Source organism: Brachyistius frenatus, unplaced genomic scaffold (genome assembly GCF_029030835.1).
Source record: "Brachyistius frenatus isolate BFR_SWC_R1_liver_20210118 unplaced genomic scaffold, ASM2903083v1 Contig_153, whole genome shotgun sequence".
Taxonomy (NCBI): Eukaryota; Metazoa; Chordata; class Actinopteri; family Embiotocidae; genus Brachyistius; species Brachyistius frenatus.
Window position 1 is genome coordinate 635,404 of NW_027210752.1, and position 25,888 is coordinate 661,291.

General features: G+C 43.7%; 3 protein-coding genes across 5 annotated transcripts; 2 read left to right on the forward strand and 1 right to left on the reverse strand.

Annotated features, from left to right (window-relative positions):
- The first annotated feature begins 243 nt into the window (after positions 1–243).
- Positions 244–5,111, forward strand: naa30 (N-alpha-acetyltransferase 30, NatC catalytic subunit). 2 transcript variants are annotated; one of them, XM_069716205.1, is made up of 4 exons: positions 249–1,311; positions 2,204–2,327; positions 2,631–2,686; positions 4,361–5,111. In XM_069716205.1, exons 1-4 carry the CDS (start codon positions 472–474, stop codon positions 4,496–4,498), a joined length of 1,158 nt encoding a protein of 385 aa, XP_069572306.1. In that variant the 5' UTR covers positions 249–471; the 3' UTR covers positions 4,499–5,111. The 2 variants fall into 2 exon arrangements, with proteins under 2 accessions (XP_069572307.1, XP_069572306.1); XM_069716206.1 differs by lacking the exons at positions 2,204–2,327; positions 2,631–2,686 and having other exon boundaries at positions 244–1,311.
- A 3,399-nt stretch (positions 5,112–8,510) lies between these two features.
- LOC138631348 (armadillo-like helical domain-containing protein 4) lies at positions 8,511–15,973 on the reverse strand. Of its 2 annotated transcripts, none has more exons than XM_069716209.1 (7): positions 15,073–15,973; positions 13,423–13,815; positions 12,324–12,473; positions 12,028–12,186; positions 11,852–11,883; positions 11,111–11,260; positions 8,511–10,981 (listed from the first exon to the last, which is right to left on the reverse strand). In XM_069716209.1, exons 1-7 carry the CDS (start codon positions 15,971–15,973, stop codon positions 10,907–10,909), a joined length of 1,860 nt encoding a protein of 619 aa, XP_069572310.1. In that variant the 3' UTR covers positions 8,511–10,906. The 2 variants fall into 2 exon arrangements, with proteins under 2 accessions (XP_069572310.1, XP_069572309.1); XM_069716208.1 differs by having other exon boundaries at positions 13,423–13,818.
- A 2,533-nt stretch (positions 15,974–18,506) lies between these two features.
- On the forward strand, positions 18,507–25,097 carry actr10 (actin related protein 10). Its single transcript, XM_069716170.1, has 13 exons — positions 18,507–18,714; positions 19,447–19,519; positions 19,617–19,699; positions 19,957–20,065; positions 20,465–20,572; positions 20,708–20,775; positions 20,926–21,005; positions 21,703–21,738; positions 22,006–22,085; positions 22,172–22,245; positions 22,440–22,521; positions 23,429–23,630; positions 23,804–25,097. Exons 1-13 carry the CDS (start codon positions 18,638–18,640, stop codon positions 23,983–23,985), a joined length of 1,254 nt encoding a protein of 417 aa, XP_069572271.1. The 5' UTR covers positions 18,507–18,637; the 3' UTR covers positions 23,986–25,097.
- Positions 25,098–25,888: the final 791 nt, after the last annotated feature.

Sequence of the window (25,888 nt, forward strand, 5' to 3'; positions counted from 1 at the left end):
TTTTATAATTAGTCTATGTCTGACTGGTTTAAAAGCTTTAAATGTGATTTGTTAATTCTGTTGCTGCAAAAGAAAGAAAATAGCAATAAAAGCCAACAGAAATAAAACGACTGAATAGGGAGAAATTTCCTTTATTTCAATGGTATAAAAAAAGCAGAAATTGGGACTGGTATGTGAAAAAAAAAAAAAAAAAAAAAAAAACTGCAACTGTCATGCGTTAAACTACTGTCGTAAAACGTCCCTGACTGCTGTTGCAATGGCGTTTGCTGCGGCGGCACTTTGCGGCAGCAGGGAAATCGAGGAGAAAGCAGCGACAAACGTCGCCAGCGGATACGATATCGCCTCAACAATCCTCGGATTTATGCGATATTCGGTGAACTAACTTGTTTATTGTTTGTATATCTTTTCGCCTCGTGGATGAAATTGCGTTCACCGTTTTTCAAGCGTGAATCTCCACCTTAATGCAGTGGGATGGCCACAGTGCCGCCTGGGCCTAGTAGCGCACTGCCCTCATCCCCGGCTGAAATTCCTCCTTTCCCCGGGGCCGGGAGCGTGGAGCCGGCGGTCGAATACGGAGAGCCGGCTTGCCGCGGGGAGGACCGCATACCCGCCGGTACAGGGCAGGATACGCAGCCGGTAAGCGACGTGAAAAGGTCGGTCAAGAATAAGCAGAAAAATATGCTAGCGCGAGCTAGTCCGGCGGCGCTGCACCTCAAAATGCAAGCCCGAGAGCAGCAGCAGCTAAACGGCTTGGCCAGCCCTTCGGACGACCCTGACGGCCACCAGCACGCGGGAAGCCGGTCTGACAGTCCGAGGTCGTCCGCGGACAACTGTGACTGCAGCACTGAGGGGGCTCCAGCCGCTAGAAACAATAGTGAGCACCGCCAACACGAAGGCCACAGCCCCTTCACCAAAAACGGCCGTCACTCTCCCCTCGTTAACAATAGCATGAACGGGGTGCCGGGTTTCACAAGAACTGAGGCGGCCCACGAAGGGAAAAACGACTACCCGCAGCCGCCGAGACCGCCGAGCGACCAGCCGCCGGACGCTGCCGGGCCCGGCGGAGAGGAGAGCCGCGGCGACCTGCAGCAGCAGCAGCAGCCGCCGGCCGCGGAGCTGGCCCGACTCGACCTGAGCGGCTCTCCCGGCCGGGCGGAGGAGGAGGAGAGCCACGGCATCCGCTATGTCCGCTACGAGTCCGAGCTGCAGATGCCGTGGATCATGAGACTGATCACCAAGGACTTGTCTGAGCCTTATTCAATTTACACATACAGGTACTTCATCCACAACTGGCCGCAGCTCTGCTTTCTGGTGAGTATACGACTGAAACCTGAAGAAATGACCGATAACCTCTCTGTAACCGAGTTCACCAAGTCACAACCACTGGGGTTGATCCCCCCCCCCCTCCTGGCTGAGGACTGGTTACCTCGAGTTGCCTTTCATTTTGGTTGGGCTGGGCGTGACTGTGACTGCGTTGCTTTTCATCACCTGTCAGTGTGTCCTAAAGGCAGTCACAGTGCTGATACTGAAGATGAACACACGCAACCCAAACACGTACATGTTAAAGTCTCACTGGCAGTACCAGTTCACGGGTTTGTATTTTAGTGGTTGCCTCGCTGCGACATCCACTTGACTGTCAGAAACCCTTTGTCCTGGTTAGTTTTGTGATTATAAGTATGTATTAGAAACGGTCAAGCCAGAAAACATGGAACTGACACAACAACGTCGCTTTTACCTCGTGTGCGTGTGTGTGTGTGTGTGTGTGTGTGTGTGTGTGTGTGTGTGTGTGTGTGTGTGTGTGTAAGATCACGTGAAGTTGTCAGTGCAGAGTGCTTTACGTTGGTGTTTCCTCTTACACCTGCTGTGACCAGTTAGGGATTTCTATCTTGAAAAACACTGCCTTTTTCTTTGTTTATCATCTGGGCCTCAAGGTCGTAAACTTCCCGGTTCCAGTTTGACTGGAACGCGGCGTGTGACATAAGAGGAAGTGTGATGAAATAAAGGTCAGAGGTCATTTCAGGGAGCCAGAAGAACTGGCAGGTTGTCAGGAACTTCAGAGAAACCGTTGTTAGGCTTTCTGCAGACACTCAAAGAGGACTCAACAGTGTGTGTGTGTGTGTGTGTGTCTGTGTGTGTGTGTGTGTGTGTGTGTGTGTGTGTGTGTGTGTGTGTGTGTGTGTGTGTGTGCGTGTGTGTGTCACAGGCCATGGTGGAGCAGGAGTGTGTCGGAGCCATTGTATGCAAGCTCGACATGCACAAGAAGATGTTTCGGCGTGGCTACATCGCCATGCTGGCCGTGGACTCGAAACACAGAAGGAAAAGCATCGGTGAGATCACAGAGTGTTCAGAAAGTCTGCCCTTTCAAAATAAAGCGTCTAGACGGAGTTGGGCAACACTTTCTTTCGTGCCGTATTTGACAATCAAATATCTTTATGCAAATAGGCCATTTAGATAAGTGATCAAATCTGAGCTGATGCGTAATGCTGTACCTAAACCTAAGGTAGCATTATTCATACTATCAGGCACTGAGTCAGGAAATGGAAAGAACACAAATGTTATACTCGTAAAAGTTTTATTTTCTCATCTGGAGCCACTCACTTTTTCGGTTGACCGGGACTCTTCTGCTTCAGGTACTAATCTGGTGAAAAAGGCCATCTATGCCATGGTGGAGGGCGACTGTGACGAGGTAAGTTTGATTGACCCTTTACTACTGGGGGTCGACTCAATCAGCTCACGTCATCCTTTTTAAACCATATTTGAATAATATATATATATTTTTTTTAGGTTTGATCAAAGGCTTTTACTGTATTTGTGCAACCATGCACAGAGTTTATGCCTCACATTGGCACACGTGTACAAGCTGTCTGCCAGCGTCTTCGGTCTCAGTGTTAAATATGCATAATACATCAAATGACATCACATTGAAAATGAGTAGAATATACTTGTGTTGTTCCGTAGGCATTTGGCTCTTTGTTGCTGTGGATGTGTTTGAGTGTGAACTAAAGGGAAACCGAAAGAAACCACATGGAAAGAAAAAGAAAAAAAAAATCTGTTTTATTTCAAGTTCCCGTGCTGTCCTTTACTGAAGTTCACCAGTGACCTTGGTTTGATTGTCAGCCCTCCTGGGCCTTTCAGTGTTTTCTCCTCAGCCCCACACTATTTTATTTGCTCCGCTTCTCTCTGAATAGCCTCATATTCACTCTGCTTCCTACACAGATTTTAAAATAATGTAAAATCACTAGAGAGAGCGGATGTTACAGGCGGAAAATAAGAGTCGATATTAAAAATAAAAATCCCTTCAAAGTTCATGTTTTTATAGGAATGTATTTTATTGTCATTTATCTGAAAAAAAAAACCAAGAAAAATAGATGACAATCAATCGACTGCAAACACACTTTGTAACTGCATGAAGGTTTCAGCTTTGGTTCTCTATCAGCATTTTTTTGTGTAGCTTCCAAGAAGACATAACTTGTGTCTTGGAAGTGGTTTTATTAACACTTGACTGCCAACGATGTTCCCTGGTTTTATGGGCTGCATTAGTAAAGTTATGGCATTTCCTGAACTTATCTGACTGTTCTAGCTGCTCTATTATTTTTATTTACCTATTATACACGTTACGGATGTTGATTCATCAAAAATATCATTGTGCAAGTATTTTGAGAAAGCAACAATAGTCTTCCCTACATTATAATCACAATAGCCATATCAAGGTATTAAGTCAAATGATATTTGATCATATCTTACATACCAATAGCTTTTCTTATAAATGCAGTCCTTCACAACAAGCTCCTCGGATTTAACTATAAGACATTACCTGAAATTACCAAGAGAAAACATAACCAAAAAAAAAAAATCCCTTCTTGCAGCTGCATTACTACAAAAAAAACACATTTATTTCAAATGTATAAAAACACGTCACTGAAGGTTCTTGTGATGAATCAAGGATCTGAGGCAGGATAATTGCAGCAGCTGGGACAGGACGAGATTGTTGTAGAAACATGTGAACGCTTCAGAAAGTGTTCATGCCCTCGAGGTAATTTGCTGGCTTTGCCAAACCAACAGAAGCAACTCTCGGAGGTGTTCGTGAGCAGTATGCTAACGAAGGCAGGTTCAGGTTTGTAGAAATGAGCTTTTTTTTTTTTTTTTTTCTTTACAGTTGCTAATGCTCAAGTTTCCAGCATAAATAGCAGCTATCACTGTATTTAACCAGCTGTGATGAATATTACATGATGTTGACAATTTCCTTTATTTGGGTAACGCGTGCAGCACCACTGTTTGGCTTCAGAAACAGTCCAATACAAATACAGGCTCTTTCCAAACATCAGTCTGCTCACTGATCCGTCCGTCTGTGTGTCCGCAGGTCGTATTGGAGACCGAGATCACCAACAAATCAGCCCTGAAGCTGTACGAGAACTTGGGTTTTGTCAGAGACAAGCGGCTGTTCAGATACTACCTGAATGGAGTGGACGCGCTGCGGCTCAAACTGTGGCTCCGCTAGAGGAACGCAGAGGGGACGGGGGGGAGGACGGGACAGCAGGTGCTGTTCACCTCGAACACTTATCAGCTTGACAGCCTCAGCCCTGGTCATTTCGCTCTTATACTCACACATACACGGTATCCACGCACACACACACACACACAAATACACTCACACACACTCACACGTACGCCTGTGTACAAACGTAAGGAGTATGCACATAGGTATGCATAGACACACGAACACCCTCCTTTTATCCTTGACCTCTGAACAACTTTTGTTTAGGCAGAAATCCCACCCGATGTTTTTCATGAAGGGGCCCCTGATACGTCCTGTGATGTGGAGGGTGGTCTCTGGGATGACCTAGACTGGGGACTAGATGACATTTTTACCTTGAAGCTTGGACGCCTCATCGACCGGGATGTTAGGTGCTGAGGCAGCTCAGGTGAGGACGTGCATCCGAACCCAAGAGGACAAGGCGCCACAACCAAATCATCCTGCAGAACACGGGACAAAGCGGACTTAACGTAAACAACACAACGTCGAAACAAGGAAGCGGGGCGGCAAACACAGACTGGGAAGAAAATATTTGTGGAGTTTATTTTTGTGTTTCTTTTTTAACCTTGTAAGTTAGGTGTGGGGTGGGGGAGTGGAGTGGTGGGTGGGTGGGCTATTGTATGACTGCGTGTTCGTACCGCCTCGTGTGTTTGTTTTTTTTGGAGAGCAAGTGGCCGTGTTTTTTTTTTTTTTTTTTTTTTTTAGTGCGTGCGGTTGGTTTCACTGTGAGCAAGTGAAAGTGTTTGTGTGACTGTGTGAGCGCATGCTCGGGTGGAATTTTGTGTGTACTATGTTTTTGTTTTCCCATCCTGTCCAGTGGGCGCAGCACCTCCCTGCTGCTGCCTCCATCACCTGCCTCGGCCTCCGGGACTGAAGCCTGTAAAGATATGCATGCATTTTAATTCAACGTGAGTGTGGGAATACGAGTGTGTCGATTAACCCCATCTGAGGCAAACCCTCCGAGCCCCTTCCACTGTTCGGTGTAAGCATGTCGATGCAGCGCAGTTGATCGAAAACAAATCACTCCATTAGCACCTCAAACTTTGCCCAACTTGTCGATCGACCACTATTTCGCGTCAGTGTCTTTCACTAAATCTTCTCGTCATCAAATCCCGAATTTTCTCATAGTTTTTGCAGATCAGAACTAGTTTTTTCCCAAATGTACTGCCAGCCTCTGCAAAATTCCCAAAAAGGAGAAAGCGGTGTCTCTCAAAGAGACTCTTTGCCAATGATGGTCAAATATCTCCTCGCCATCTCTGTTTACTAGTTATTCATCTGATTCTCCTCATTGCAAGTGCCACTCAATCCATCAGCACTAACAGCCAGGACGGCAGCGACCCGCCTGCAAACAGGCGATGCTCTCCGCAGTCTTCTGGTCTGCCTCGGTGCCAGATCGAGGCAAAGTGTTACATATGCTGGATTCCTGTTTGAGTATGCTGTGTGTGTGTTTATCTCCTTGATAAAAAAAAAAAAAAAAAAAAAAAAAAAAAGGAAAATAGATAAGTATTCTTAGCAGATGATATTTTATTCTTTTGTTTGCTTTCAGTTTTATTTTGATTTGTCGACTATACACCTGTATAACCTCATGCTGCTTGCGTCAGCGGCTGAGCCCACGTTGCACTTCCCAGGTGCCCGAACTCGATGCACAACCAACCTCGCTAACGTTTTGAGATCTTCATCCCGGAGCGCACACGGCTTCACCGGGACGTTCCAATACACACTAACTGGCAAAGAGTTTGCTTCAGCCACTTTTGATTTTTCTTAACAGTAAAATGAACAAAGGTGAGATGCACTTCTATGGAAATTGCTGCAGTGTGTTTGTGTACGTGTGAATGTGAATGTGTGTGTGTGTGTATGTGTCCTGCTATTTTGACAAAGGTGTGGATCCGTTCTGCTAGACTTTTATTTCTCTACTTTCAGAGGAAAAATCAGAGCCTTTACGCTGCTGTATTTTGTTTTGGCCTAATGACGACAACAGGACTCGTTAGTTATAGGAAGGAACAACAGCACACGTTTGGTTTTCAGGATTTAAGTTGGTGCTCGATGTTGTGACGAAGGCTGGAGAAAGATACGGAGTGCGAGTTAAAGGAGCCGTGTGTAGGATTTAGTGCCAGTGACGCTGCAGATTGCGAACAACTGAACACCCCTCGCCTCAGTCCTCCTCTTCAGAGTGTGTAGGAGAATCTACCGTGACATGAAAGGTCCTCGGTAAAGCCAGTGTTTGGTTTGTCCCTTCTGGGCTGACGTAGAGAGATGGTGGGCTTCATGGAAGAGGACCCAATTATGGATATTGTGTACTATCTTTGCCAGTCGATCCCCAAAAATCCTACACGCTGGTCCTTTAAAGGGAGAATAAACCCTAAATCGGCTTTTGAGTTTTCAAACAACCTATATCGCAAGTTGTAAATGCAAATTTAAAGATTTTATCTTTGTAGCGGCTCAAATTATGCAATTGGGCATCTGCGTGCTTCGGTCTACAGTATTGAAAGTAGAAAGCACTGCGAGACACTCGCATGTGGCACTACGATAAAAAAAAAAAAAAGAAGTGTAAAATACGCTACAAATATTGACAACGAAACAATCGAGACGTCTCCAGCAAACATTCACGGTAGTCAGAAGGTCGGATGGTTTTCAGGATGGATGAGGTGTAACCTCTATGAGTGACACTACAGGACCATGCTCATGGTTTGGGTTTATTTCCCCTTAAAGCACCAAGGTATCACATCCCTGGAGCCAAGCACTGGAAGGGAGAGATGTTTACAGAGTTGCCACCCACATAACAGTCTGTACGTTTGAGTCTGTGTGCTTTTGGAACAATGGATCAGATTACTTATATTTCCTTCTTTTTTTCAGATTTGTATACGAGTGTTGTTTTGGGTTTTGGGGGCGACTTGGGTTGTTTTGTCAGATTAGATTTTTATTTTGAATTTCTGTGCAACTTTAGCCCATCCAGAGGTGTGGTGAAAATGATGAGCATACGAAAAACAATCTACCAATTCTTTATCTTTGCTGCTCATCAGACACTGTTCAGAATTTTACTATTACCCTGTTCGAACTCCTCCTGGTTCTCTCCGGAGGATTCAAATCTTCTGTCCCTGTGTCGGACATATTGTTCCCCGCTTCTTCTGTGTTCTGACACCGATCGGGCCGTTCTTCTTTTACACTCTGACGGCTGGTGAAATGACAAAATACGGGACACCTTAGCAAAGGAAACCTGTCTCGTTCTCTCAAACCAGTCGTCAGTAAGAGACTTTGTAGACTTTGAAGGAAATGGGTCTGTTATCATCATTTTTTTTTTTTTGTCTCAAACATGTGAAACTCTGGTAGTTCCATACGGGCATTACAGCCTGCCACCGTGGCTCCGTTTCGACCATGATCACAGACTGAAGGGCTTCGTCATCTATCGGTTTGTAGCCATGGCTTGTGGCGTTGCATACCCAGTTTTCTCTGACGCTTTGGAATCAGTTTTGACTTGACATGCCAGTTCAGTGTTCACAGATGTCAGAAGTAGTTTATTTCCTCATTCTGGACACCCGCCGTGCTATCCCGACCGTCTGCCATCCTACATTTACGACTATAAATTTCCTCCCTCAGAAACCACTTAGTCGGTCAGATATTTAACATTTGTATTGGCAGTCCTACACAAAGCGCTGTGGTCCCCACAACACAACCAACTAACACACAGGGGCTTCCTGCAGTCTTTCTGGGGCGGCCAGCACCGCCTCCACCGCCATCCATAAAGTGTGCAAAAGGGTTTTTTGCATGTCTGTTTCCCTCTGTTCCTCTTCCCTGTCCCCCTCTCTTGATTTTGATCTGGAAATGTCCGATAGCTTTTATTTAATGTGGAAAAAAGAACACAGAAATAAATTATTTGATTTTTTTAATGCTGTAAAACTGGGTTATCTTGTCTGCTGTCTGGAGTGGTTCTCAAAAGCATACGTCACCTTTTAAGCTGTGTTTTAAGAAAGAGTCTCAATCAGACATCTAAAAGAATTGTTTATTTGATCACAACCTGTTTCATATCTCCCATTAAGAGACAAAAGTGTCCACTATTTTACATCACACTTACCCTAAAACAGTATTATTGCATATAAACAGGCAGTTGTACATTAAGCATGTCAGATGGCTCATGATATACAGAACAGATGTTTTCTTAAAAACAAAAGACACCTTGATGTAACATTGGTGTTACAAATATGGCTCAAATGACCAGAAATACTTCTTGCCTCTTTTCTGTCTGGACCACAACAGAGAAGTTTCTTATCAAACGATTCCTTTAATTATCTCTCAAAAAAGGTAAAAACGTAATCGGAGTACAACTCCCATCATCTGAGCAATGTGACGTTTGGGCCAAAAAGTGTTGAGGAAAAATTTCTCCTTTATCTGCCCTTGTCAGAAGCAGATTAGCACACAGAAAATAACTGAGCAAGTTTTAACCCCAAAAAAGTTTGACTTGTGAGAATATGAACCTCTGCTTCATTGTCTTCACTGTTTGTGCTTTTCCAGCCAACAGAAACTCTTCTTTCATTAGAAAGAAGCCTGTGCACCAGCCAGTGTATGAATCGACTTAGTCATGGTCATGCACTCACAAAACAAGAACATTTTGCAAGAGGCAATGAGTTCACATCAGAGTTATATTGTACATCAAAATCTATTTTATGCTACGCACTTTTCTAGAATGATGGTATTTTGTATGTGCTTCTCACAGTAACTTCTATGAACAAATGACTTTGAATAAAACGTTTGCATTTCCACGAGTTTCACATTTAAACCAAGCATTAATTCAAATGAGTTGCATGTAACGGTTTCTAAAGAGTGTGGAAATCTTACTGCAAGGAATAGTGGAGCATTTTGGGAAGAAAAAAAAAAAAAAAAACGGATTCATTTTCCGACCAAGAGTTGGAAGAGAAGTTTAATACCACTCTCATATCTGTCTTTTAAATTTGAAGCCAACATTATAGGGAGTTATTTCAATGGTCCCAGGGTCTTATATTTCAGTGAATCTGAAAAAGATGTTTCCCAGCTCTGTATTTACTGAATATGACGTGGGCCGTTTGAGGTTAGGGTTGTACAGCTGAACATAAAACCCAGTGAAGATAGAACCATGAGGACGTAGGACCCTGAAAACAAAGGACCTTCGGAACTTAGGACCTTGGAAACGTAGGATCTTGGGAAAAGAAATAATATCCAGGGAACATAGGACCCGTAGAACATGGAAACCAGGGAATATAGGACTTTCCAAATTTAGGATTTGACTTTGGAAATTTAGGACCCAGAAAAGGTCCCTGGGGACATAGGATCTAAGAAAATTAGGACTCTTGGATAGGACTTTGGTAATATAAGATCAAACTTGGATCCCTGGGAACTTAGGACCTTGGGAACATAGAGGATACTGGTAACCTAGATACTCTCCTCATTACAGCCAGGGCAGACTTTGCTAAGATTAGTATGAAGACTGGGTACAGGACAGCTTGTCTTCTTCTGTTCTGCAGTAACAAAACTAGCATACCAGCACCTTTATCAAGGTAATAATTAGCATGTTACATCTTGCTTGTTTTGCAGTTAGTAGTAGTAAGAGACTCCAGAAAGTCACTTCCTAGTAGTTTGACTCCTTTTTAAACTTTGTTTTTTTGGACTGAATTAACAAAATATAAAGTGTTTTTAGAATTGCTGAAAGGCAGATTTTGGTACCTGTGGACAGAACCAGGGAGGCTGCCAACTCCATCTGACAGGCAAAGGTAGGAACCTCCTAATCCAACTCCCAGCAAAAACAACAAATAATCACATTTCCCAAAATCATTCCTTTACATATTCTAGTTGTTTAGCAAGAAATATGACTATATTTACACTGACACAACTGACCCCAAGTCAGGTTCATACGGTACATATATTTACATTGTTTATGTAATGTAACTCTTCTACAGCCCTTTTTTTTTTTTTTTTTTCTTGACGGTAAACTAGCTGGTTCTCACTTTGCCCCTCCACTCAACAAAGCTACAAAAACCTCAGTTTACCAGCAACACCTTCATCCTGTCAACACCCCTCTGCTAATACATTTAGTTTTTATGAGCAGCAGTATTATTTTTATTGTCAAAGTGCAGCACACCAGCCCTGCCAAGCCTTTCGAGTCAACACCACCTGACAACATTGAGAAAAGTGCTCACATTGGTACTTTTGGAAAGAGAGGGGGAGGGACGGCCCGTGCAAATTGTGCCCTATACTCGGTCGCATTCTGTGGATCAGATGAGTCATACCCAAACAGCCCAGGGTGATTGGAGATGCTGTAGTCGTAGCGATGGGGGTGTTCGCCAAGCGTCCGTCACAGGAGCATCGGCCTTTGGTCACCAACAAAAGGAGCCCAGAGGGCCCTCATCAGAATTCATCCTCGGAGCTGTCGGCCAGTAGCATGGCTTGGTCCTGACGGCTGGTGCTGGGCTCTCGGGGTTGCTGGGGAGAAAAAAAAAGTAAACTTAATGTTGAACTTAATGCATTTCAGACCCACGGTGAGTTGGATACACGGTGACTGGTCCACAATAATAAGCGAAATATGCGAGAGTAAGTAATTAATGTATTGACCTCTGTCTGCCTGACCTTCCTCCTCTGGTGTTTGAAGCTGTTCCTCCTCTTGCGGTGAATCATCCGGATGCTGTAGAGGGCGCCGACGATTAGTAGGGCCCCCGTGATGCCGATGCCCACAGGGGCCAACATCCCAGACACATAACCCGCCTGCCGAGGGGGAAGACACGGAGGTCAAAGAATTGTGAGCACGTCTAACCCCGGCAAATCCACATTAGGTCTCTTATACCCAAATTATAATTTTTAAAAAGTCAGTTAATTTGCCTGGATTAAGGGAAATTACTTTAATGAATATAACTGGCATAATCCAATATTTTTGTCCACATAATTCAGGAAAAGAACAAGTTATGTCCATCTGCCAGTGCTCTCACCCTTATGTACTAACCATTTGCAACTAAGATGTTAAAACAGGTTATGCACAACTGTAGTATATATACTTTTTAAAATAAGATGCGTTCATTTCTTGAACAGCTGGACATTTTCGTTCTTGGCAACTGTTCCTTCGACACGACTACATGGTTCATTTGTTATGGATGTCTTCTAGCTGCAGATTAATACACATTTGTGAATGTGGTCATAATGAACTACAATACCCACATTTATGACAATGAAATACATTTCCACCATTGTAACAGCGCAGCTCATTTATGCGATTGCCTTATGCTATTTATGCTTGGTGAAGGAATTTAAATTTTTGATGGACAACCAATACTTTTTATGAACAGCAGGGGGCAGTCTTACCTTTTCTCTGATCAGCTCTACCCAGCTACGCACTGGAAGAGAAGAGCCATAGATTTTAGGTTTGTGTATTCTGGTGTATTTAAGAAAACATCCAGTAATTGTATGAGCGTTAAATACATGTTGCTATGTCCCGAGGCTGATAAAAAATATATGGTTTATAAACCATGTTGTCATACTCAGTCCCTGGTTGCGTTGAACCCAGACAGGAGGTGGAGGGATGAGACTGTAAGGAGGCTGCGTCGAGGATGTTTTAGGCATTTCTGTTAAGTCTTCCTCACTGTCTTCTTCCACCGATTCCTCGGAGTTCTCATCCTCCTCATCCTCATCTGTGTCCTCTGTGGAGAATGATGCAAAATAATCTACTCAACAGCCAAGATGGAGGGGACAATATGTACGATTGAAAATTAACATTTTAGAAAATGAGACTTAAAGAAACGGTTTTGCAGTTGGCGATTTTAAAAACTCGTCTCACCGTCAGACTCCATCTCCTCTAACCCTGATCTGGATTTGTGCACCGGCTGATGGGTTGCCATGGTTACCGTTGTCATAGCATACTGGAAGGATGAGAGGGGGGGGCCAGTGGAGGCTGAGTCCTCCTCAAGGTTTGATGTTTGAACAGCAACTACATGTCGTAAATCATACAAAACAAAGATGAGCAGTAGGGCAGGAGGTGTACTACTGTACATTTCATCTACATTTTACATAGACTTCAAATTTGCTGACACAATTCATCAAATGCATCTACAAGTATGCACTTACATACTAGAAATCATGCATTACCATAATTGTCATAAACCCCTTTAATTGTGATGCGTGTGTCTTTCATAGTATCTGTGCAGGCATTGGTATTCGCTGCAGAGACGGTAGGTAGTAGTTTTGAACATGTAGTCAGACGTTGCCAAATGAATCACAGTTTTAGAGTGAGGTAGTGCTGATAAAAGCATCGACTGTTTTAAAAATCTCTTGAGTTGAAGAGCCGGAGGGGAGTTGTTGACATCGTTTGAAGATCTAAAACATTAAAGGTCAGATGTAAAGCAGCAGATGTCAGATAATTCAAAGCAGCAACAAACAAGAAGCAGACTTGGAAGACATGAGAATTGTAAAGAGTATGTGGAATCTTGTGCTGAAGAGCTTGTGTTGAAGCCCAGAAATGTCTTCCCAGCACCAACCACAAAACATTAACAGACAAACACAGTTGGTGCACCGCGCTGACTGACTTCCAACAGAGGGTGCCTGGAAGGGAAACGCTTTCATCCAAATTAAGCTAAAATTGTGTCGTGCATGTGCATGTAGCACAACACCAACATGATCTATTTGGCACTTCAAATGCCTTATAACTGGATTTTAAATGTGGTTTCTCATGCAGTTTAGGATACAGAACTTTAAATAATTATGATTCTTACAATTGTATCAGTTGGAAAATGTTTGGCAGTAACGTGAAGTGTGTGTGACTTGTGTGAAATGGGCTAAATCTTGCAAAAACAGCAGTACTGTAAAGTAGGTCATCAGAGTGCCGATCGTTCACTCTGGTGAATGATGCATCACATACTCTGGTGCATCACCTCTCTCACCTTTCTCTGAACGATCCTCCGGCTCAACTACGATCTGCTGCTGTGAGACAGACGGACCGGAGGAGCTGATTGGCTCCAGGAGCTCGGCCCCGGACGTGTGCCACGGTGATGTCCAGTCTGGTATCAGCGCGGGCGGGGCCTGAGAGGGGCCGTCGCTGTCGGTCTCTACGCTGACCAGCTGGTCCACTTCTACCTCTGACAGAGGCAGTCCTCCGGTCGCCATGGCACCGGGAGGCTGAGCGCCACCGCCTGGCACCACAGTGACTGCTGCCACTGCTGCTGCCGCCGCCCCCTCTGGTGTGACGTCCTCAAAAGGCTCAAAGATGAGAGGAAGAGCCTCTGATGACATGGTGGCCTCTATGGCTTCATCTTGAGACAGCGGGACCGCAGTGTCTGCTGCAATTTGTGTCAACACAAGAACAGAGACACAATGAAGGTCAATGTGTGAATTTCATTTCCAGAGGGCAGAACTGATTGGAACATCCTGGAAAAAGTCGGGAAATACATGTGTTTGTGATCATGTCAAGTTCAATTCAGCAACAAAACTTAGGCAAATGAATGATAACAAGTTTAGAGAAGTTTCTTTGTACACAACTCTGCTGACATAAAATGAGAAATATATGTTTTTTTCCACTGAAAAGCAGCCGCTGTATGCAGCATATAGCTCATTTAGTATTTATGACAGAATGCAGCCTTTTGTAGCAGGTACTTCTTTGCACGTACAGCTTCCTCGTTAGGAGCACTTGCACTGTCTCCGAGTGACGATACAATGAAAAGAGGATTAGCTGAAAAAAATTGTTCTTCCCAGATAAGAGGCCGCAGCACAGAGGGGGCTGTCAGGAGAAACTGATACTGCATTGCCTTCAGTCCAAAGCATTTCCAAACTAGGCTGAAAAATGCTTATAAGGGCTACAATCCTTTTACATAATACCATTTTGGGAATTGAGGTTTTTTTTTTTTTTCAGCTTCCTTTTCAATTGGGAGAAAGCTTCATCAAACAGACAGTCCCCATATGGACACATATTGGCTCAGATAGACTTCTTTAATCCATTTCCCTCTCCTGACGCACTGAGTAATAACCTGCCTGGCTCTTTACAATAGGCTGGATGGGGAGTGTGAAGGGTGGGAAAGAAAGAGCGGAGGCCAGGGGGGTGTATAGATAGAGAGGGGGGGAGTTGAATCCTCCAAAGACTTGTATAACACAACCCTGCCACCAGCTTTTTCCTGGCTGTTGTGTGCGCTCTCTTTCTTCTTTTTTTCTTGCTCAGACTGGAGACAGGAATAGAAAGTAATTAGACTGCCACGGGTCCCAGCTGGGGTTCAAAGTGGAGCGTGGAAAAGCAAGAGCCTTCTTTGCCAATCATCAAAGGCAATCTCTGCCACTGTATCATTTTCATTTCCGCCACACTTTTTTAATGAAGCCCCCTGAAACCCTGCAAAATCCAGCAGGCTGGTAAAATGCGGCTTGTGGTAGAAGGAAGCATTACCGGGTGACAATGACTGCAGAGCATTTACCTCACACCACTTTGAAGGCATTCTGTGGAATTAATGGCCAGCGAGGGATTAGAGAAAGTTTCAACCCAATAAAAATCCATGCATGTCCATTTTTTATTAACATTTATTATGCATGTCTTAACTTTTCTGACTTACCTCCTCCGGGTCTTGCTGCCTCGGTCCATAAGCTCTCTGGGCCATCCTCTCTGGGCATCAGGTTCGGTCCGATTTCAGGTAAAAAGGGGTCTGGGAGTGGTGATATTGTGGCTCCATCACGGCCCCATATTGTCAAAGGTGTGGAGATCCGAGGGGTGACGAATACCAAGGGAGGGTTGGAGCTGTGGGAGCTCAGTTTCTGGGCCCAAAGGGAGGCGGAGGGATGTGGAGGATCTGTAGAAGACGGCAAGCTTATTTCTGAGTCTTTGTCCTGGACAGAATCACCAAATCCAGGCAGTTTTTTTGTGTCCTCTCCACTTTGGTCAGTCTTTTGGTCGTGGCGCTGTCGTGGCGCTGTAGCAGAGGCTGGATATCTGCCCGATGTCCCTTTTGGGGTACTCATCTCCATGTCCAACTCCTGTCTCCCACCTGTAGGACTTAAAGGCTCGGTGTTGACAGGTAAGTCCCCCTTTTTACTCTCTGGATCAACAGACAGCAGTGAAGCTTCCTCAGTTTGTCTTTCAGAGTCTCCCATCTCAGATTTGCTTCCGATCTGCTTTTCCTCGCTGCTTTGGCTCCATGCCTCTCCACCAGCCTCACTCGGCCCAGATCTTCCATCAAGGCTGTCCCCATTTTCGGTCTGCGTCACTGGATCTGTCCCCTCGGGTCGTCCATGTGGGCCAGTCCCTCCTCCTGCGCCTACATTCAATATCAGGCCTTCTACATGTTCTGTTACATCTGTAGTGTGCGTTGACCCAGCAGTTGTTACTGAGCTGGCACACGGGCCTTCACAGGGAGTCCCCTGCGTGGGGACGAAGGTTGGGAGATGGACGGGGGCTCCATAGACACAGAGACAGATCCCGGCTAGGAGGAGGCGATGGAGCGTCCCAGACATCAGCATCTCTGTCTCGTCTTCAGTGCCTGCTGACAGTGGACGCAAATGGTAAATGCTAATTGGCTTAACAGAGGTGGGAACAATCCCCGCATGCAACTTTCACGCTGTGTCACCCAGCAGACATGTGGACAGAGACACAAAGCAGAGGTGGCGGCGCTCGGGGAGGGAGACAGGTGACAAGGCACATTACAAAGGTGTGCAACCACAGATTAAAAGGGGTCAGAATGCAAAGTGAATTTCATTTGAGTGCTTCACGGGCTGTGATGAGCGCAGAGAACAGGATAAACTGAGCATTTCTTCCTGCCTCTGCTTTGATGCTGTGGTTGCACCTTTTTAATTCGGATGAAATTCCCTTTCATCTCTGATTCTTCTGTTCATTCTGTATAAACAGGAGGAAAGGCAGAGCACACACACACTTAGAGGGAGAGTGACAAACGAGAGAGAGAGAGAGAGAGAGAATCTGACACAGCAATCCTTATCACCCCTCCGCACTTCACCTATAAATAGCACCAGGTTTTCTATCCTCAAGGATCCTCTTCAGATGGCTCCCTGAATGTTACATTTGCACATTACTGCTGCATCGACCTGGAAGCAACATTTTCAAACAGAATATGTGCACATGACCAATCCTGAATGACGAATTTGTTGCTTCATGTGAGATGACAATAACCAACTAATAATCAGTCACGCTTTTAAAATCTGAGATATTTACAGGGTGACACCCTTCTATATAGCCAACAAGTCTGACAGAAATCATCATCCAGCCCACAACAGCGACAATTTTACAATACAGCCCACTTTTCCTGCCTTTGCACCTCCCCTGTGATCAATTCAGATGATCCACGCAGCCACTATCACGCTCTCCATCACCTCACAACATGATCGCTCGAACATTTGGACTGTAAACACAAATTCTCACTGCGGCGTTGAGTCACATTTCTCCAACCCGACTGCACAGAAAATAGCTCTTCATCGCCTTACAGGCACCAAAAATGCATCCCCTGAATCCCCGCACATATGGAGAGAGCGAGGTTTGCATAAGGTAACAATTAACATATGGCTAAAAATAAAACAGCACTTACCTTCCAGAGTTCATGGCGGATTTTTTTTGCATGGAGGATGCAGAGCTTCTATCGCTGTGTGCAAAAGGAGAGAGAGAAAAAAATGCAAGTCTTACGGGTATAAATTTAGGGGAGTCTGGAGAGGAAAGCTGTAGGAGAGGCTTGTTGTTGTGCCGCTCAGCGTCACTGACTGAAAGTCTCCTGTACGTGCCTGCTTCTCAAGTGCTGCCACCAAATGCTTCAAATCTGCAAGATGCATTAAAACTGACGACCCCAACCTCTGATTCATGACAAGTTTTCAGTTCCTTTCGAGTGGACTCCTTCTTGTGTACTTCATGTTTCCCCGCCACTGTCTACTTTTCGTAGCTCAGTTATTTCGCTGTCTTTCACCCACAGGGTCACATCAGGCTCTCTTGGTGGTGCTGAACGGACAGATGCTCCTCACAGAGACATGGGAGTTATGAGAAGTTATGATGGTTGGTCTCCTTTCCCTCATTTAGTCAGTCAAAAAACATCTTTTCTGTCAGATTCTGATGCTGTAACTTTAATGAACATATTTCAAATTCAGTAATAACAAATGATAAGTATGACTCCATCCTTATAGCAGAGGCAAATGTAATGTTGAATTGAGTCTTAAATTGGATTAAAATGTGAATTTATTGGTCATGAATACCATCCGCACTTACATGATGGCTACACGTTTTGAGACACAATTATGCATGATTTGTCCTTTGAATATATTTACCATAGTGGTACCAGCTGGTTTTCAAAGTTATATTTTTATATTTATAAAGACCCAGAAAAAAAAGTCTATAAACTCAGTTTTAACAAAAGGAGTCAGCATGAAATAGTGGATTATTTAATCCAAAAAAAGACATCTGCATTGGTGAGCACAGGTCTTTGGTGTTCAAATTGTGATTATGCACATGCCTGTTCTTACCGTGGTTCATTTTGCACTTTGTGCTTTTACAGTCTGTGATATTGTAAGCAAAAATGTTATTAGAGTACTTTCTTTTTTTTTAAATTTATTGTGGACATCTGATTTGTTTTTGATTGACTTGTTTGCTCAATGCATGTAGCACATGACTTCATTTGAAAATAAGAAGTGGGTGCATGCAGTCATAGTAGAAGGAAAATGCACGTTCTTATTTGCGGGCGGTGAATGCCAACTATCTGAAGTAACACATCCACCAGCAGGAATGCACAACTGCATGGAGTGGATTATATTACTTCCCAAGTCACAGCAGCACCAAAGATTTTAAAGGTTTCTTTACAAGGTAGGGGACTCAAATTATTTACTGTCAAAATAGAAGAACAAAGGGGAATTGTGGGATTGGCAGCTACTAGTGTTATAACCTGGTTTTGTAACTTCTTACTCCCGAGCAGAGAAATCTAACATCTTCCCAAATCTTAACTTTTGTTGAGTATATTTTTGATCAGGCAACCCCCCCACCACCCTCCTTCCCTCCTTATGTGACGTCACCCGCTTTTCTGAAGACCCAGCCCGGGCCGACAGGAAGAACAACAGACTTTTGAGACGATGCAAATTCACGACTGTCGGCGCTAATTACAGACATCACATTCGCCCAAAGGCGAACAAATCAGTAAAATGCCATTTTTTGACGGGTTGGGAAGCGGAGGAGAGAAAACTGCGATTGTCATTGATTTAGGAGCGGCGTACACAAAGTGAGTATCAGCCGTTAGCACGCCCTGCTAACGGAGCCATTCAATTAGCACAAAATGCTAACGGTTGTAGCGTTATAATTGAGGTTGTTGTTGTTTTTTTTAAATTATTGTAAACGTCCAAGTCTTGGCCACTGATGTATTTAGGAGAGCTTAACATGTCAGGACTGACACAGGAGTTAAACCTCACAAACGCAGGTCACAGATTTGAAGTGTGAGCCACCCAGCCAATGCTACGTTAGCGTCAGCTAATGCCAAATTAGAGCAGGATACCCGGTGAAATGTGTGCAGCGTTGAAGTGACACAGATGAGCACATCGCTGGGAAGTTTCCATGACATGTACAGTCTACTTTTGCATTGATTTTGCGAGATGAAAAAGTGACCAGAAGCGATCACATGCTGATCAGGAGGACTGTTCGCTGCTTATGAAATAATAGTGTCCTTGTTGTAGTTACAGTCCCACATTTGACAAAGAGCTTCTCTGTGAGTTTATTTATATACACCTGCACTTATGGGTTATTACTAATCGTGAAGTGATTATTTAACAAAGTTTTTCTTCCTTAAAGTCTGATTGCCCTGTTAATTGTCATCATACTTAGATTTTTGTTTGTACACTGGTCTCACGAGTTGTTAATATTTACTGATAATATGTACTAGTCTTGCAAGCAGATATCGCTGCAATATACTTTAAATATTTTCTGCAGCGACCCTGACGGCTTCCTCCGTTTCTTGCAGATGTGGCTTTGCAGGGGAAACGGGGCCCAGGTTCATAATACCGAGCGAGATCCGGAAACCGGGGCAGCAGCAGGTGAGACTCTGTTGTGTTCTTCTGAATTTCTTCTTTTGGAATCACGTGTAGAAATGTCAAAATATGTCAAATTGATTCATAATGTGACCATTTTCAGGCCATCAAAGTGGTTCAGTACAACATCAATACAGAAGAGCTTTATGTCATCCTAAAAGAGTTTATCCACATGCTGTACTTCAGGTGAGAATCTCCTGCACACTGTATTCGTAGTGGTGAAAAAAAATAGACTCATGAATTGCATTTGTTTACATTGTAATGAATGTGTATATGATTGTAGTTTATTATGCAGTGTTTCAGCAATCACAGTAGTCTGTAATGGCAATGATCATCTTCCTCTGACGCTGAACTGATAATATCTTGCATACAGACTACTCGCTACAACAGAGTGATGCAGCCACATCAAATCAAAGTTTGTTTGGCCTTTTTTCTCACTCAAGACACCTGCTGGTGAACCCTCGCGACAGAAGAGTGGTCATCATCGAGTCCATCCTCTGCCCGTCCCACTTCAGGGAGACGCTCACCAAGGTTTTCTTCAAACAGTTTGAGGTACCACAAGAAAGCAAATCGGTGTTTTATGAAAACCTCAGGTCATGCGTGGAGTAAGCTTTACTGTTGTTTCTCACCGAGGGAAATGGTTTTATTATATTAATTCACTTGGAATAAACCTTTATTTAACGGGGAATGATTACAGGATTTGAGCACTCCGATAAAATGGACAACAGTGAATATAGTGCTCTATAAAGTAAAAAAAGAAGTGACCCAAGTTTCAAACATGCAGAAGTCTTAACAGAGTTTGAAAGTTGTAACGGACAGCAACAGTTCACTCAAATGTTGCCTCTGTGCTTGTAAACTGGCAGCAAAATGCATTTTCATCAGCTTTAAAATGACAGGGACTTTATACTGTGTATCTGAGGTTTGACTCCATGTTTGATGAATGCTCTCCAGGTGCCCTCTGTGCTTTTTGCTCCAAGTCACCTCATGGCCGTCATGACTTTGGGCATCAACTCTGCCCTGGTGATGGACTGCGGACACACAGAGACACTGGTGCTGCCTGTATCCTTTTCTCATCACCTTAGAGCCTCTGACCTAAAGGAGGGCTTTCCACTGTGAGCCAAGAGTCTATGACATTATGACATTTCTCAATTTGCACTTATAGACTTGATACCCACCTTAACTATGGTAAATCAGGTGTATGAGTGCACTCCTATCCTGCCGGCCTGGGAGGCTTTGCCTCTGGGGGGGAAAGCCATTCATAAGTAAGTATGCCTTAGAAGCTGTGGCGTGTTGGTGCGCTGTTTTGAACACACTTTAATGACTTAATGTTTTACACTCTCTTTTATAATGATTACAAATCTTCTGACTGTTGAATTTAAGTGTTTAGACTTGAACTTGTTTGTTTATTGCAGAGAATTAGATGGTCTTCTTGTGGAGCAGTGCACTGTGGACACAGACACCACCACTGGCCAGAGCGTCCCAGCTGTCATCGGTAATTACAGAAAATCACCGCAAATCGTCCCCGTTTGTCTTTTAAATGTGAAATCATGACTCTGTTCTGGACTTCTGATTTGTTTAACAGTGCCAAGAGCAGAAAAATAGAGCGGCTGTGACCCATTATGCACCATTTAGTATTCATAAGAAGAACTTGTTTCTGTGTGACATTTGAGTTCTCAATTTGTGAATTATATATATGGTCTATTTTGGATTTTTCTCTGCCCACTTTTTCTTGACCGAGGAAACCAAACCGCATCATCGTGTTGAGCTGTGAGATCTCCAGCTGCTGCAGAGTGAGAAGAGCTTCACATATATACATCAATAATTAAAACAGACAGCAGGTCGGCTCACTTGGCTGGACTGTTGAAATACGTCTCTGCAGTGAACACGCAGGACCTGAGTTCTCTGTAATTACACTTTTTAGATGTAATCGAGAAAATGTATCGCCCCAAATGTGAAGTCCGTACATTGAGGTTTTCTGAAATGAGTCGTATTTGGGTTCGTTTTAAACCGAGCAGTCATCGTTCATACTTCTCCTCTGCTGCAGCGTCAGCTCGAACTTCCCCAGCCGCTGATTCAGCTTCATAAATCTGACTTGGAAGTGAAATGGGAGAAAGTGGCTCATTGGTACTTAAGTGAACTAAAGAAAATTCATGCACATTTCTTATATCACCTCTTCATCTTTTCCTCAGGGACCATCCCAGAAGAGACCGTGGAGGACATTAAGGGTAGGTTCGACTGAGTCATTTCACATTTTGAATCTGCACCTCTTGCTTTTCTCCCATGAATGTCAAGGGTCGTTGTTTTGTTTTTTTATTACAAATAAAAATACAGTTCCCTAATACCAAACTATAACTGCAGATATTTGTATTGGTATGATTTGTAAAACATACCTTGTCAGCTGTGCAATTAATGAAAGGTTTCATTGATTGCAGTTTGTGTTGTCATATCCATCTTTAGTTTGGATATGTGATTGCTGGTTTTGTTCTCTGTAGTCAGGACCTGTTTTGTCAGTGACCTGCAGAGAGGGCTCAAGATCCAAGAAGCCAAATTTAACCTGGAGGGCACAGCAGAGGTTAGTGAGCAGTTTGTGTATTTATTCATCCTGATTCTGTGAATAAAATGTTTGCAACTCTTCATTACCTGTAAATGTGTTGTCAGCGTCCAGCCCCTCCTCCAGATGTTGATTACCCTCTGGATGGGGAGAAGATCCTGCACATCCAAGGATCCATCAGGTTATTTGATGCTCTTTTTACCTGCTGTGGTCTTTCAGTAATGGAGAGACCCAGAGATTTGGCTTCTCTTAAGATATTTGCAAGTGTGCTTATATTTTATATCTCGGTGTAGTCCGTTCTAACTCGCTGGTTGTCGGAACCTTTTCTTTCAATTCATGTCACAGAGTTATTTCCTCTTTTTTTTTTTTTTACAGGGACTCTGTGATGGAGATCCTGTTCGAGCAGGACAATGAGGAGAAGAGTGTGGCCTCTCTGATACTCGACACTCTGGTCAAGGTAGATAAAAGTCACTCATTCAATTATATGTCATACCATGATGTTATATTCATGACTAGTCATTTACTAGTACATGTGTCAATACAGCTACAAATCTTGATGGGAAGCACGAGTCCTGTCTGTCACCTACTTCTGCCTTTGGAACAATATGAATTTTACAGTTTTGCTGGTTTGAAACAAACTACACAACTCACAGGCAAAGGTTTTTAGTAAGTTCCCTGAATTCTTTGTGACACAGATTCAACCATGTGCAGGAAGCATCCCTTCAGAGTTTTTGATCCATAGTGACATGATAGCCTCACACAGTTGTTGCAGATTCGTCAACAGCAACTTAACGATACACAACATCCTAAAGATGCTTTATTGGGTTGAGAGTTAGTGACTGTAGAGGCTCTCTGAGCGCAGTGAACTCACTGACATGTTCAAGAAACGAGTCTGGAATGATATGAGCTGTGACATGAGGCTGCTGAAAGTAGCCATGACTTTCATAGAGGGACGGACGTGGTCAGCTACAATACTGCTATAAAACGTGACTTTTATAACTCCCGTCATTGAGTACACAGTTTGACTTGGTGTGTCTGTTGTGCTGACACTCAGCTGAAAGCAGTGTAGTTGTTCAGCATGGGGATCATGTCGGCCCAGCGCAGCCTAATTCACCTCAAAAGGTACAGCAGCAGCAGCAGCAGCAGCCTTTCACTGTAGTGTCATTCAAATTTCAGTCCGTGTGGTGTGACAGCAGTGCTCTTCTCAGAATGTATTGAAATATGGCCGCTCCGTCGAGACGTCAGTGTTGTCGTGCTGCTCCCTGCTGCCTCCTCTTGCTTCCTGTAGCATTTACAGGACTGCAAAGAACGGATGTTTGTTTAAGCTTGTAATATTGAAAAGGTCTGTCTGTATTTGTTTTTAGTGCCCCATTGACACCCGCAAAGTGCTCTCCGAGAACCTGGTGGTGATCGGAGGCACGGCCATGCTGCCGGGCTTCCTGCACCGTCTGCTGGCAGAGATACGCCTCCTGGTGGAAAAACCCAAGTACAGCGACGTGCTGGCCAGCAAGAGCTTCCGCATTCACGCTCCACCCACCAAGCCCAACTGCACTGCCTGGCTCGGAGGTCAGATATGAGATTCAGTTTAAATATATGTCACTACCTATCGAACGGAGCCCTCTCTAAGTTTCAATAAATATATCTTCAGCATCAGGACATTTCACAAACTATCCTGTCAGCGGGGTTTCAGTGTTTTGTTAGTGGCCTCTCTTGTGATCATATTTTCCTCTGTCCACCAGGAGCTATCTTTGGGGCTCTTCAGGACATCCTGGGCAGCAGGTCGGTGTCCCGGGACTACTACAACCAGACAGGTCGCATCCCAGACTGGTGCTGCTTGAGCTCGCCCCCTCCTGAGTCTTTTTATGAAGCGGGAAAAACCCCTCCTCCGCTCATGAAGAGAGCTTTCTCCACCGAGAAGTAGGAAATGCTGTTAACATATTTTAAACGATGTACTCCTGACAGAACAGTTCAGTAAACTTTAATGTAACGTCTCTGCACTTATCTGGTTAATGTGTTAAAGACACTAACAGCTCGAGATGTTTTTAATGTTGAGTTGTCGACTAAATGTTTCTGTATGTGCTGACTGTGGACTGTTTGATGATCAGATTTCTGACCTTAAAACAGAGCAGGTATTTTCAGGCAGTTGCAGAAGGATTATTAGTGTTAACTTTCAATTTGTTCACCTCTCCGGTTGAAGTCTCATTGAATAAGATGCTGAATGTGTGCGTGTCTGTTCTCACTCCAATTTTCCTCCTTCTTTTGTTGGCTTTTAAACAGAAAAACACACTACTCAGCAAAATAATTTCAGATGACGACCAAGTTTAACTTAGTCATCGATTTATCAGCAAACGTTCAGAGAATGTTGCCGAACTTCGGAGAAAGCAGATTACTGTAGTTCAGTGTGATGGTTGATAAAGTGTGGAAATCTCACTTTGACGGTAATGCCCCATTTAGTTTGAGGTTTTTTTTCTTTAAAGAGAAATTGTTCCATTTATTTATTATTAGTACTGAGCTGTTAACTCGACTCTTGTTACACAGAACCATGTGAGAAGACATCCTCACAAGCTGTTTGGAAAAGGGCAGGCATTTTTACAAAAATACCTAGCAGGTGATTGGATGAACCATCCGTCTATCACGGTCCATCAGAGGCTAACTTCAGATCATTATTGGTTTTGACCGAACAGCTGCTTCTCGCTGTTGTGTTCGTAAAGTGGTTTTAAATGCATTAAAAGTGCTGCACACTCATGCACAATCACTCTGTGTTTCCTAATACGAAATCCTCTCTGGTTTAAGATCAAAGTTGTTCTGCTCCAGCGTGTACATTCAGAGGGTCGGGGAGATGTTATTCGACCACCTCGCACACACACACACACACACACACACACACACAATCCTGACATGAGGCCTAATCAGGTTAAATAACTGAGAATATCTTTGTGTGTTATGTAGTGACATTTCCATCAAACCACGACATCTTTCTCTGTATCCCTCAAACCGTCATTCCAATAAATAAATATTACAAATTGAATCAGACATGTTTTTGTAGTCATTTATTATCATAAAATCCAAATTAGTATTTCAAATATTTTATGAATAAATTGCCAAACTGGCAGCTTTTGTATTAACATATCTCATAAACACCAACCTGGGCTTTGAACTGCAATCCCACTCCATGGAACAGTCCACAGACCTACTAAAGCAGGAAACTACCAGTTTAATTTATGACATTTGACCATTTTCTCAAATAATAATAATGACATGGATGCTGAATTTGTGCACACTAACACTTAACTGTCAACCCCAAAAAGCGTACCTCTTTTCCCAGAGTATTGCAGCAAGTGCTGAGCTATAAATTTGCACAGTATCACAGGGAAATGCCACATATTACTAGGCCTCATATCTGTCTGAATCTCTTAATAATATGTAGGAGGAAACACTGGAACGGCTGCCGGCATCCTCAGAATAACTGATAGAGTTAACACAAAGGAAGGCAGACGTCCAAAGATGGTCAAATGTTTCTATATAAGCAGGTCTAACTCAATAAAAAAAAAAAAAATCCAAAAGCAAGTGAGTTACGGCCACTTTCAGGGGAAACTATTTTCTCTTAAGAGGTTCAAGTAACTGAGACCAAACTGAATGTGTTTACAGCACAAGTGTAGTGTTGTTTTCTTGTTCGGCCCCCAGAATGCTGTTAATGTCTGCGCGGCCGGGAGTGGAGTTGCATCTGTTTGGCCTTTTGGGTCACATTAATCACTCAGTGTTGCTCTGTCTGGCTTCCGTGGGCTTGGGAACCAGTAGCATTACCCACAATGCACCTGCACCCT

Bases quoted from the DNA above. Each gene is read 5' to 3' on its own strand.
- naa30 (XM_069716205.1), top strand. From the start codon at position 472: ATGGCCACAGTGCCGCCTGGGCCTAGTAGCGCACTGCCCTCATCCCCG. The intron at 1,312-2,203 runs GTGAGTATACGA...TGTGTGTCACAG, and splicing joins GGCCGCAGCTCTGCTTTCTG to GCCATGGTGGAGCAGGAGTG. The intron at 2,687-4,360 runs GTAAGTTTGATT...GTGTGTCCGCAG, and splicing joins TGGAGGGCGACTGTGACGAG to GTCGTATTGGAGACCGAGAT.
- LOC138631348 (XM_069716208.1), bottom strand. From the start codon at position 15,973: ATGCTGATGTCTGGGACGCTCCATCGCCTCCTCCTAGCCGGGATCTGT. The intron at 12,187-12,323 runs GTGAGACGAGTT...CATTCTCCACAG, and splicing joins AGAGGAGATGGAGTCTGACG to AGGACACAGATGAGGATGAG. The intron at 10,982-11,110 runs GTCAATACATTA...TTTTCTCCCCAG, and splicing joins GGAAGGTCAGGCAGACAGAG to CAACCCCGAGAGCCCAGCAC.
- actr10 (XM_069716170.1), top strand. From the start codon at position 18,638: ATGCCATTTTTTGACGGGTTGGGAAGCGGAGGAGAGAAAACTGCGATT. The intron at 19,700-19,956 runs GTGAGAATCTCC...TTCTCACTCAAG, and splicing joins ATCCACATGCTGTACTTCAG to ACACCTGCTGGTGAACCCTC. The intron at 23,631-23,803 runs GTCAGATATGAG...TCTGTCCACCAG, and splicing joins CTGCACTGCCTGGCTCGGAG to GAGCTATCTTTGGGGCTCTT.